This window comes from Pipistrellus hanaki, assembly GCF_964339955.1.
Source record: "Pipistrellus hanaki genome assembly, chromosome: 10".
Classification (NCBI taxonomy): Eukaryota; Metazoa; Chordata; class Mammalia; order Chiroptera; family Vespertilionidae; genus Pipistrellus; species Pipistrellus hanaki.
Window position 1 is genome coordinate 48600261 of NC_140512.1, and position 13393 is coordinate 48613653.

The 13393-nt window shown below is 36.8% G+C and overlaps 1 protein-coding gene across 3 annotated transcripts in view; it reads right to left on the bottom strand.

Annotated features, from left to right (window-relative positions):
- TRIM24 (tripartite motif containing 24) overlaps positions 1–13393 on the bottom strand; it is a 92319-nt gene that overhangs the window by 53147 nt on the left and 25779 nt on the right. For all 3 annotated transcript variants that reach the window (XM_084896741.1, XM_084896742.1, XM_084896740.1), the window contains exon 2: positions 3155–3273. In XM_084896741.1, coding sequence (XP_084752867.1) covers positions 3155–3273 — 119 coding nt within the window. The remainder of the gene's footprint in view (positions 1–3154; positions 3274–13393) is intronic.

The following is a 13393-nucleotide window of genomic DNA, read 5'->3' on the forward strand; positions in this document are numbered from 1 at the left end:
AATACAAAAGAGAGAAAAGCACATTAAATGACTTTATGGAAATGGTCAGCAAAATTCAGAATAGGGCTAACTCTACTGAACTAACAATCCAGTTTATCCAACAAATATGTTAGAAGAGAGAAAAAAGAAAACCAGTGAGGCAAAGGGGTAATTTGAGATTACATTAAAGATATTTTTTAAATAAATCAACCAAATGCATTGTGTAAGCCTTATTGGATCTTTATATAAACAAGCTACTGTTTAAAAAAAGAAACTGCAACAAACAGAAATATTTGATCAGTATCTGAATGTTTGATAGTAATAAGGAATTACTATAAATTTTACATATAAATTAATATGGTGATTATGTTTTTTAAAAATTTATTTTTCCATAGTAATAAATACTAAAATATTTATGGATTACATTATATAAAACCTGGGATTAACTTCAACATAATCTAGAATGAATGTGTGTGTGTGTGCGTGGGGGGGTGTGCAGGGTTATTTTACATAAAACAAGAGTTATGGACAATTGAGCTAATGGGTTCATGGGAGTCTGTTATGCTAAACTGTCAATTTTGGGGAATGCTTGAAATTATCCATCACAAAAGTTTTTCAAACTTTATGTCTAGCTATAAACTCTTCAGAGCTCCATTATGACCACAGAAGACATTTCTATCTTATAAATATATCACATTCAAAACCAGTTCTATACACCTCTGTCTACTTCCCCGCCCTCTTTATTTGTTGAAAGGAACCACCATCTTGGCAGTGGGCCTCTCTGATCTTCCACATGCAATCAGGTATTACCAAGTCCTGAGTGGACTATAACTTATCTCTTCCTTTCCTTATCACCACCATGCCAGTTCAGCTCTACCCCTCACCTACTGCTTCCTAACCCCAACTCATCCTACAGTATCACCTAAGTCTTTATTCCCAAAATATCCTTACAAGCATCTTATTCTTTGAATCAAACTTAATACTCTTCCCACCTCCACTTACTTAACACTGAAGATGTCTATTGGACTCTATCTCTAGTTTAATTTATTATAACTTTTTTTTAAATATATTTTATTGATTTTTTACAGAGAGAAAGGGAGAGGGATAGAAAGCTAGAAACATCGATGAGAGAGAAACATCGATCAGCTGCCTCCTGCACACCCCCTAACGGGGATGAGCCTGCAACCAATGTACATGCCCTTGACCGGAATCGAACCTGGGACCTTTCAGTCCGCAGACCGAAGCTCTATCCACTGAGCCAAACCAGTTTCGGCTATTATAACTTATATGTTTCTGTAATAAAAGCAGAATAAACAAACACTGAAAACTGATTATAAAGAGACCTAAAACAGCCTCTTAAAATTGTCCTTTAGATGTGAATTCCTTCAATTCTCACCTCTTATCATAATTTCATGTCTTATCATTTCTCCACCCTGATGATTATTAATACTGCTTTGTTTTTTAATTTTCTGGGTTGATCATTCACATGTATTACTAAAGTTCACCTAAACTGTAATTGATGTGTGATATGACTAACAAAATACATCTGAAAATATTATCATATATAAAGCAAAGTGATAGGGCACTCTAGACAACAGAAACAAAATCAGTAGTATTCAGAAGGGAACTTCCAGTGGGGCCATTTGACACTGTAGCTCACATAATTATTATTCCGTTCCTTAGAGCAGATTTCACAACAATTAGAAAAGTTTATCCTCTGCATCAAACCCTGTTTTGACCTTGATGAAAGTTCACATTAGGAAGAGTTACAGATATTTTTTAAACAAAAAGTTATTTTAGTTAGCAGTGGTCATATTCATTTAAAGTGACCCTAAGTTCCTATAGTTCCCAATGGGGGAGAAAAACAAAACAAAAAACAAAACACTGAAAATGAAAGCATAGAAACTTAGCTGTGTGATTATTGAAGTCGTAAATATTACTTTTTAGATTTTTACATTTTAGATTAACAATCATTTTTTTATACTCAGATTCAGTTCCTTCAGAGATATTCTGTTCCAATTGAAGAAACTGCCTAAAGAAACTATCAATGATTCATGATCCAAAAATAAGACTAATACTCTACACTTAAATTTAGCACATATTGCAGAATTATAGTTCACCTCTGCTACAGTACATCCACTAGGAACCTGACATTTAGATATAAGAGGCCAACAGAAATGTTCTACATGTGGGTTTATGGAAATAAGGAAAAATGAAAAACACCATTGGACCTCTAAATGTAATACCTTGGACAATGCCAATAATGAGGCTTTCAAAGAAATACCATGTAGGAAAGAAGACTTTCTTAAAATGTAGAAACTGTATTTGATCAAAGACATGAAATTTCATATATATCATTTAAGAGCTTATAATTAAAAACCATTTTTAAAAGGGAGGGCTTAAAATAGAAAAACTACATAATTGTAAATACAGAGTAAAATTACAAAAAAAATGAAATTAAATAATGTCAAGTATAGAATAAAGGTTTTCTCTGCCAGGATAGGTAAGATAGAAGTGTCATGAGAGCTTCTAGTTGGCACTATTTTATTCCTTCAGATGAATTAGTCATTATTCTTCATATACATATATACCTTTAAAATAGTTTATCACCAAAACCAGTTTGGCTCAGTGGATAGAGTGTCAGCCTGTGGACTGAAAGGTCCCAGGTTCGATTCTGGTCAAGGGCATGTACCTTGGTTGCGGGCACAATCCCAATGGGGGGTGTGCAGGAGGCAGCTGATCAGCGTTTCTCTCTCATCCGATGTTTCTAACTCTCTCTCTCCCTCCCTTCCTCTCTGTAAAAATCAATAAAATATATTTTTTAAAAATAGTTTATCATTTCATAGATATAATGCTCTAATGTTTGACACCTTTTATTTTCAAGTCCTCCAACATTTCTGGCTGCCTCATTAAGAGGAGGCAAAAGGTCCCGGCTGGTGTAGCTTAGTGGTTGAGTGTCAATCTATGAACCAGGAGGTCATGGCTCAATTCCCCATCAGAGCACATGCCCAAGTTGTGGGAACGATCCCAGTAGAGGGCATGCAGGAGGCAGCCAATGAATGATTCTCTTTCATCACTGATGTTTCTCTCTCTCCCTCTCCTTCTCTGAATCAATAAAAATATATTTAAAAATAAAAAAAGAGGAGGCACAAGATTCAAGACTTAATACACTCACCTGATTAGATTTTTCTACTGTACTACTGGGAACCTCAGTAGTATCCTTCACAAAAAAGTTATCTATGATGTGTCGCTCTGCACATTCTTGGCTGCAAACTGGACATCGAATGACTCCCACTGAAACAGAAAAAATTGAGGTATAACTGACATAATATTATTATTTTCAGGTGTGTAACATAATGACTTGATATATGTATGTACTGTAAAATAAATCACCAAAATAAGTTAACATCCATCACCATGCAGTGACAAAATTGTTTCCTTGTGGTAAGAACTTTTAAGAACCACCCTGCTAACTTTCAAATATGCAATACATTATATGATTAACTACAGTCACCATACTGTACATTATGTTCCCATGCCATTCACTTTATAAGCAGAAATCTGTACTGTATGACTTTTCACCATTTCATTCACCCCCAACCCTTCCTCGGGCAAACACCAATTTGTTCTCTACATCCATGAGCTCACATTTTTAAGTTTTACTACAAATCTACTAAGCACTAAAACCAACCAATCTCATCCAAACTGGGAATAGGTTCTTTTATAATGTTCATGCTCTTCAAATTCATACTTGCTGCTACTTAACACAAAGTAATTCAGTTTATGTACACATAAGGATTTTATATGTGTGTGTCTATACATATCACACATCTAGACCCCGTAATTTTAAATGAGTTACTCCTCCAAATAAACATCCCTATGGACTACTCTTTTTGTTTGTTTGTTTGTTTAGCAACTTCTCTAATGGTGGTTTTCAATAGGAATAAGCAGAAGCATGTGGGAGATTACTAAAAGAACAGAGAGCTTTGGTTTGCTTTGGACCTATAGCATCAGGATTTGTGAAAGTGGAGCACAGACATATTTGTTTTGTTTAAAACCTCCTTGGGAGATTAGGAGACATTATTCTATTTCCCTTTAATAAGTGCAAATAATGTTCCTTTAGGGGAGAAAAGGAATCATCTACACTAATAAAAGAGAAAGATGCAAATTGACCATAGCTTCACAATGTCCACCAGCCAATCAGGAATGTGTATGCAAATTAACCCAACAAAGATGGTGGGTTAATTTGTATGCACAGTCGCTGACCAATTGGGGCAGGGTGACACAAGCTTTCCACACAGCCCCAGCAGCTGTGAGCCTCTGGGCAGCATGGGAAGGCGAAAAGGCAGTTCCAGTCCGGATTGAAGGTGGTGCTGGTAGCCAGGGGAAGGAAGGCCCATTCTTGCATGAATCTTTGTGCATCAGGCCTCTAGTTTCTTATAGTGCTTGATAAGACAATACATAATTATGAATGAGTTAAAATCTAAATTTGTAGTTAAATTTTTATATATCTAATATAAACTTGATGCTGTAATTTGTACCAAGGAGACTGCAATAAGATTCTCAGATAGTTTTTGCAAAATAAAATGTGTAAGAATGAGCATAAAACAAACCAAAGGTCAATAATTTTATTTGAATATACAAGCAATAAACACATTTTCTAAAATTTAAAATCCATTTTACAATAACAACAAAAGTATGTTAAGTACCTTAGAAATAAATTTTAAAAATGTATAAGGCCATTGCAGAGAAAATGTCAAGCTATATTTTAAAACCTTAAAATATATCTAAGAAATTTTAAAAAGTCCATGATGTTAAAGATGGCAAATCTTCCCAAACATGTCTACAGATTCAATTCAGTTTTAATAACAATCCAAACAGGATTTTCAATATAATTTTTCATTGAAATTAATTAAGAACTACAACTAGTTAAAAGATTGCTATGAAGAAAATTAAAGAAAAACAGGCTCCAAATTGAGATCTACCTAAAACATATAATTAAAGTCTATAAATATGTGACAATGCATTCTGCACTATTCCTCCAGATAAATATGGCTAAAAAGGAATCTAGGTTTTCTTTTAGCCTTATATAATAAAGTGAGTGTTGCTAAAGCCACTATACCCAAAACACTAACAGGTGTAAAACAACAACAAAAATGCTCACAGAAGCATGCTTCCTCTATCCAAAGGACCAGGAAAAGCGCAGCCTAACAAAACAGAAAAGGTTTAGACAGTAACTGCTCTACTCCAGCTGAATTGGGGGGAAGGGTAGTGGTGGGGGGGAAGAGATGCACTCCCCTTCCCCACTCTCAGAGACTGATGGGATATCTAGACTTCCACCTTGCCGAGACCGGTTTGGCTCAGTGGATAGAGCGTCGGCCTGTGGACTGAAAAGGCCCTGGTTTCGATTCCTGCCATGTACCTTGGTTGCAGGCACATCCCCACTGGGGGTGTGCAAGAGGCAGCTGATCGATGATTCTCTCTCATCGATGTTTCTAACTCTCTGTTTCTTCTTCTCTGTAAAAAAATCAATAAAATATATATTTTTTAAAAATAGACTTCCACCTTGGCCAAACAAAAACAAGGTGCCCCTAACTATTCCCTGGAAGGCATTATCAGAGAGCTCTGGTGAGAGCTGAAGCTTTGATCCCCATTAGGTTGTAATGAGGCCCCTTGCAGTCTCATTGGAGACCATATAAATGAATCTGACAGTTAATAGTAAATATATTTAGGTACTATATAGAATCTAGAGTTGTAGGTATAGATAGTCTTTATTTAAATGTTTCAATTGCTTTGGTTGTCACATAGTTTATAGTCAAAGATCTAAAAAGTATGTTAGTCGGTCCTAGAGACCTGCTGTAAAGCAAGTTCTAAGAAAAAAAAATGTTTAAAAGTATACTTTGTTTGAGATAATATAAATATAGTTAGTTAAGTATAAAGCAATTGACAGTTTAAACAATAACAAAGTTCACAAAATGTTCAGTTTCTGTCCTTTGCTTTGAAGATTACATTGCTGATGCACAATTATGAGATATTTTGCAGAATCTTGGTTCCTCAACCTGTTTAGATTACCTGCACACAGTTCTAAGGCTCCATACAAGATGACACCAGAAGCTAAATTAATCAGCTGAAACTAGTTTGGCTCAGTGGAGAGCGTCAGCCTGCGGACTGAAGGGTCCCGGGTTCGATTCCAGTCCAGGGCATGCACCTTGGTTTTGGGCCCATCCCCAGTAGGGGGTGTGCAGGAGGCAGCTCGTTGATGTTTCTCTCTCATCGACATTTCTAGTTCTCTATCCCTCTTCCTTCTCTTTAAAAAAAGAATCAATAAAATATATATATTTTTAAAAACGAAAACTAAATTAATCAGACTAGGGAAAACCACTGAAGTATGCACAAGAGTTAACCAATCAGCTTCACCTGTGATTCCCTGACCCTCAATCTTTGTCTTTAAAAACCCTTGATTGAAAAACTCTGGGGAGGGAGGGTATGGATGGGAGGGGGGGGGGGGGCAATGTTAAAATATGCACACAGATAATAATTAAATAAATAAATAAATAAAAATTTAAAAATAAAACAAACAAACAAACAAACAAATAAATAAATAAAATAAAAACCCTTGACTGAAAGAAGTGATAGCTTTTTCTTTTGCTTGGCACCCTGCAAATAAACAGCTCTAACTTCTCCACTGGAAACCTCAATATGTAGAGGGCCGCCTGAGAAAGCACGTGGAAATTCTTTTAATTCTTAGCAGCTGAGCCATAGGGCACTGGCAGAATCCTGTTACCAGTACTGATTTATTAATCCATGTGCTTGGAATGAGGAACAAATAGGACTTTGACTCACCCCGGTCTTGATATGCTAAATCTTGTACCAAAAAATAAGGAGCTTACCCAGATTTTGATGAATAGGATCTGGGCACACCCGAAACTCCTTTTGACCTTAAACTCCCCTTTGGAAGCCAATAAATATGCTGTGTTGTCTGTGGTGAGTGTGACTGTCTCTCCATCAGAGAGATGGCACCCACCTAGCGCCCAGCTTTATGAATCTATTTCTGCCTCTTGTCTCTTACTTTCTCTAATTTCTTTTTTTTTAATTTAATTTATTTTTTTACATCTTTTATTAGATTATTATCTGTGTACATATTTTAACATTGCCCCCTCCCCCCATTCTTTCTTTAATTTCTTAATCCCCAGCTCCTCCCCTCAAGAACCTGTTTTTTTCCGTGCGGGACTCGGAAAAAGGAGAAACACCACATCAATATTCAGTGTTTGGCTCTGCTGCACAATGGGCAGGCACACACCTTCATTCAGTTTCGTTATAGGAGCCTGGACTTGCACCTCCATCATGGTAATGAGATACTCCTCCACTTCTATGCTGTGCTGGCATCAGAGGAGGCGCATAGTCAGGACCTTTATTACCGTCTACCAGTCACCTCCTTTCCCTGCCCACGTGCCCCCTCCTTAAAGGTGACAATGAAAAAAAGACACACGGAAGCAGTCAATAGGCACCCACACCCCTACCAGCCAGGGATGTAGTAACAGACACCCAGGGGTAGCCGTCCTCAGTATGGACAAGACTGTCCTGCTGTTCCAATGTCAGAAAATAATAAATATAAGAGCAGAAATCAATGGAACTGAAAACTGAAAAGTCAATGAAACAAAAAAATGGTTATTTGAATAAGTCAATAAACTTAATAAGCTTCCAGCAAGACTAACAAGATAAAGAAGATATAAATGACCAAGAAGGAATGAAAGACAGAATATCACTACAGACCAAGGGACATAAAAAAAATAGGGGAATACTAAGAACATGACTCATACAAATGTAACAATGTAATGAACCAATTCCTCAGAAAGCACAAACTACCACAACTTACCCAATATGAAATTAACTTGAATACCCCTATAAGTATATGGCAGTTGGTTCTAAACAACTTAAGTGCAAAACAAACATGTATATGATTTATATGCTGAAAACTACAAAATACTGATAAAAGAAATCAAAGAAGATCCAAATAAATGGAGACACACAGTATTCATGAATAGGGGTAGTAAATATAGCAAAAATGTCAATTCTCCTTAATATGATCAACAAGTTTAACACAATTCCCAATATAATCCCAGCAACATTTTTTTTTTGTAAATTTAGACATTACCTTAAGACTTACATAGAAAGACAAATGCTTAACTAAGTCAATATTGAAAAGAAAAATAGAGAAATTACTCTATCCAATTTCAAAACTTATATAGCTACGAATAGCTATGATAATCAAGAATGTCTGATATTGACCAAGGGAAAGGGAAGGATAGACACATAGATGAATGAAAGAAAACAGACCTGAACTAAAGACACACACACAAGCAGGGCCACCTAATTTTTGATGGAGATGTAAAAGTATTTTTATGTTGACAAGTATAAAATGCTGATAATATACTTGCCCTAGCCAGTTTATATCAGTGGATAGAGTGTTGACCCGAAGACTGAAGGTCAACATTTCAATCATTCAATTCCAGTCAAGACAATGTACCTGGATTGCAGGTTCAATCCCCAGCCCTGGTCGGCATGCATGCAGGGGCAACCAATTAATATGTCTCTCTCACATTGAAGTTTCTCTCTGTCTCTTATCCATCCCTTCCACTCTAAAAATCAATGGAAAAATATCCTCAGGTAAGTATTAACAACAACAAAAAAAGTTCTGATAATATACTGTGCTCATGGGTTGTTAGATTCAGTGCAGTAAAGATGTTAAGTCTCCCCAAATTGATCTATAGCTTAAACAAGATTTCATTGTAGGTATACCGTGTTTCCCCGAAAATAAGACATCCTCCGAAAGAAAGATAAGACATCCCCTGAAAATAAGACCTAGCGCAACTTTGGGAGAAAAAATTAATATAAGACACTGTCTTCTTTTCGGGGAAACAGGGTAGATAAGATTATTTCAAGATGTAGGGAAAAAGAAAAGGAACTGGAATAACTAAAGCAATCTTGAAAAAGAAAAGGTGAGAAGAATCACTATCAATTTTAAGACTTATATAGATACTAGTGATGCAGTGCATGGATTTGTGCACATTGAAAGAAAATTAATTAGAAGGTGGCCTGTGGGGTGGGACTGGGCAAGATGAACCAGATACACCCTGGAGCCAACCTCCCATGGTCCCTCTCCAGCCAACCACACCTGGGGTGGCACCACGGCTCAAAGGGTGTCTGCAGAGTGAGTGAGGTCCCTCCGGCAGGTGGGGGTCCCTCAGCCTGGCTGCAGGGATAGAGCTTAGAACGCAGACACCCTAAGTCCCCTGGGCTAAGTCATTCCCTCACACAACAAAGGACATCTTTCCCACAGACATTTGCCTTGCCTGGGGGGAAAACAACCGGCACACCCTATTGGAAACACATTGCCCTAAGGCCACTTAGGAGATTAAAAATAACTATTAGCCACCAGATAGTAGCAACTGTCCTACTCAGTTGGGAAAAAACCTCTCCCGCTGAAACTTGTGTGGTTCAGTGGATAGAACATCAGCCTGCGAACTGAGGGGTCCCAAGTTCGATTCCGGTCAAGGACATGTGCCTTGGTTGTGGGCACATCCCCAGGGGGGAAGGGAGGGTGTGCAGCAGGCGGCTGATCGATGTTTCTCTCTCATCGATGTTTCTAGATCTCTATCCTTATCCCTTCCTCTCTGTAAAAAAATCAATAAAATATATTTTTAAAAAGAAAGGAAAAAAATCTCTCCCCACACCTAAGGGGCAATTAAAGTTAGAACCTATCAGTCTGTAAGCAGAGGCAGTCTCCAGAGGCTTTGAGTCTCTGCCTAATCTGATTAGTCAAAAAACTTCCCTAACCTGATAAAGGAAAAAGTTACACAAATTCAGGAGGCACAGAGAATCCCAATCAAGAAGAACCTGAACAAGCCCACACCCAGACACATCATAATTAAAATGCCAAAAATTAAAGACAAAGAGAGAATCTTAATCATTTGTATGTCATAAGTGTCTAATGGCACTTTAAAAATCATTTTCTGTGAGAATTTAATGAAAAATATTAAACACCCAAATTATGAGTAATATGTTTATTTTTATATTCATTGCAAATTGATTTCTTTTTTTTTTAAATTCAAAATATCGTGGCATGGACAGGATGGTTTCCGTTTTGGACACGCAGTAGTTAACTGGTTAAAGGCAGCAAAAAGATAACTGTTACCTATAAAGGAGTTCCCATAAGGCTGACACCTGATTTCTCATCAGAAACTTTACAGGTTAGAATGGAATGGCATGAAGTACTCAAGGTAATGGAAAGAAGGATCTGAGATCAAGATTACTATATCTGGCAAGGCTATCATTTGAAATAGACAGTTAAATAAAATGTTCTAATCAAAAGGTATAGGGTAGCTAAATGAATACAGAAACATGACCCAACTATATGTCTACAAGAGATGATCTCAAAACAAAAAGACACATACAAGATGAGCGTAAAGGGAGGGGGAAAAATTTCCATGCAAATGGAAAAGAAAAAAATGCTGGAGTAGCAATACTCATATCTGACAAAACAGTCTTTAAAATGAAGGCCATCACATGGATCATTCACAAAGATAGACCACTTGTTAGGACACAAAACAAGTCTCTAAAGTTCAAGAATATTAAAATCATATCAAGCATCTTCTCATATCACAGTGGAATGAAATTAGCAATCAACTACAATAAAAACACCCAAAAACATTCAAACACATGGAGGCTAAATAGTATATTATTAAACAATGAATGGGTTACCAACAAGATCGAGAAACAAACAAAAAAAAACTTTCTGGAAACAAATGAAAAAATATATATGACACTAAAAAAGACCCTGAATACATCAGCAATCTTGAGAAAGAACTAAATTGAAAGGATCACAATACCAGGTATCAAGTTATACTAAAATGTCACCGTAATCAAAACAGTCTGATTATGGCACAAGAACAGGCATATAGATCAATGGAACAGAACAGAGACCTCAGCTATTTTCCCAAGCCATTACACTCAAATATTTGACAAAGAAGGTAAGAACATACAATGGAGTCAAAAATCTCTTCAATAAATGGTGATGGGAAAATTGGATAGATACATGCAAAAAAATGAAACTATACCACCAACTTACACCATACACAAGAATAAACTCAAAATGGGCAAGACTTAAATGTAAGTTGTGAAACCATAAAACTCTTAGAAAAAACCATAGGCAGCAAAATCTCAGACATTTCTATAGCAATATTACAGATACGTCTCCTAGGGCAAGGGAAACTAAGGGGAAAATAAATAAATGGGACATCAAAATTAAAAGCTTCTTCACAGCAAAAGAAACCATCAATAAAACAAAGGGAGTGCACTGTATGGGAGATTTGGCAATGATAGATCTGATAAAGGGTTAATATAAAAATATATAAGGAACTCAATGTACTGGTAAAAGATTTTCAATCTCCATTGTTTCTAACATTTCTCCTAAAAGAAAAACTGAAGATTACAAAGTGGCATATAAAATGTTCAGAGTCAAGACAAGGGAACTTACAAGAAAGTTGAAGGACCCAAATAAAAATAAAAAATAGCCAGGACCGGTTTGGCTCAGTGGATAGAGCATCGGCCTGCAGACTGAAAGGTCCTGGGTTCAATTCCGGTCAAGGGCATGTACCTTGGTTGCGGGCACGTCCCCAGTAGAGGGTGTGCAAGAGGCAGCTGATCGATGATTCTCTCTCATCGATGTTTCTAACTCTCTACCCCTCTCTCTTCTTCTCTGTAAAAAAAAATCAATATTTAAAAAAATAAAAATAATAAATAAAAAATAAAGGAACTCATACAACTTAACAAAAGACAAATAATCAAATTAGAAAATGGGCAAATGACCTAAATAGACACTTCTCCAGAGCAGACATACAGATGGCCAAGAGACATATGAAAAAATCCTAAAAGAGCCCACAGCTGGCATGGCTCAGTGGTTGAATGTCGACCTATGAGCCACGGTTCGATTCCCAGTCAGGACACATGCATAAACTGCGGTCTCCATCCCCACTGGTGCTTTGCAGGAGGCAGCCAATTGATGCTTATCATTGATGTTTTTAATCTCTCCCTCTCCCTTCTTCTCTAAAATCAACAATATATAGACATTTTTAAATGCTCAAAGTCACTGATCATCAGAGAAATGCAAATTAAAATGACAATGAGGTATCACCTTATGAGACTAAACCCTATTTTGAAAACTGTTTGAAATTCTCTATTTAGATAGACCCTTATTCTACAAAGTCAACTCTGCAATTTTTAGACAGCCCATTATTCTGCAAAAATAACTTTGCTTTCTAGCCTGCTTGAATAATAAGGAAAATAAACTGTTGTCTGACCTTGTAGGCAACTAGATACTCCCGTGCCCTCATGCCAGATGTATTTATCTAATTGAATAGAACAGTGTTGTTTTCAAGGCCACAAGCTTCCCACGAGATAACTACTAAGCAAACATAGGGCTGGCTCTTTAATAAAAAGTAAACTTCTGCTTGTTGCATTGCCCAGAATTTAAAAGACACTTTTCTTTGAGACCTAACGTAATGGTAAAATGGAACTCCAATCTCTCTAAGCGTTGCTTGGTATTCTCTGGTATTCTGTAACACTTATACCTGTCATAATGGCTATCAAGAAATCAACAAATGACAAGATATAGAGAAAGGGGAACCGGGAACCCTCATGAACTGCTGGTGGGAATGCAGACTGGTATAGCCACTGTGGAGAACAGTATGTAGTTTCCTAAAAAAATTAAATAAAGAACTTCCATTTGACCCAGTGATCTCACTTCTAGAATATAGCCGAAGAAACCGAAACACCAATCGGAAAGAATGTGTGTACCTCTATGTTCACAGCAATACAATTTACAATAGCTAAGATATGGAAATAGCCCAAGTGCCCATCAGTAGATGAGTGGATAAAAAAGCTGTGTTACTTTTATACCATAGAATATTATACAATATTAAAAGGAAGGATCTTTTTACTCTTTGAAAAAGCCTGGAGGGACCTAGAGAGTACTATGCTAAGCAAAATAAGTTATTCAGAGAAAGACTAATATCACATTACCTCAATCATAAGTGGAATCTAATGAACAAAATAAACTGATGAATAGATTCAGAGACATAAAAGCACGGAACAGACTGCAGAACCTCAGAGGAAAGTTGGGGGAAGGTGGGTGGTTGGTTAGAGATCAAAGAACTTGTATGCATATATGCATAACCCACAGACATAGACAATAGGGAGACAATAGGGTGGTGAAGGCCTGGAGCCAGTGGTGGGGTGGGCCAGAGGGGACAAAACCAGTTCTATAAGACAGTGGGCAGGTAAAAATTAGTAAAGAAATACAACAATGGAACAGAATAGAGTCCAGAAATAGACATATACTAGTACATATAGAAAA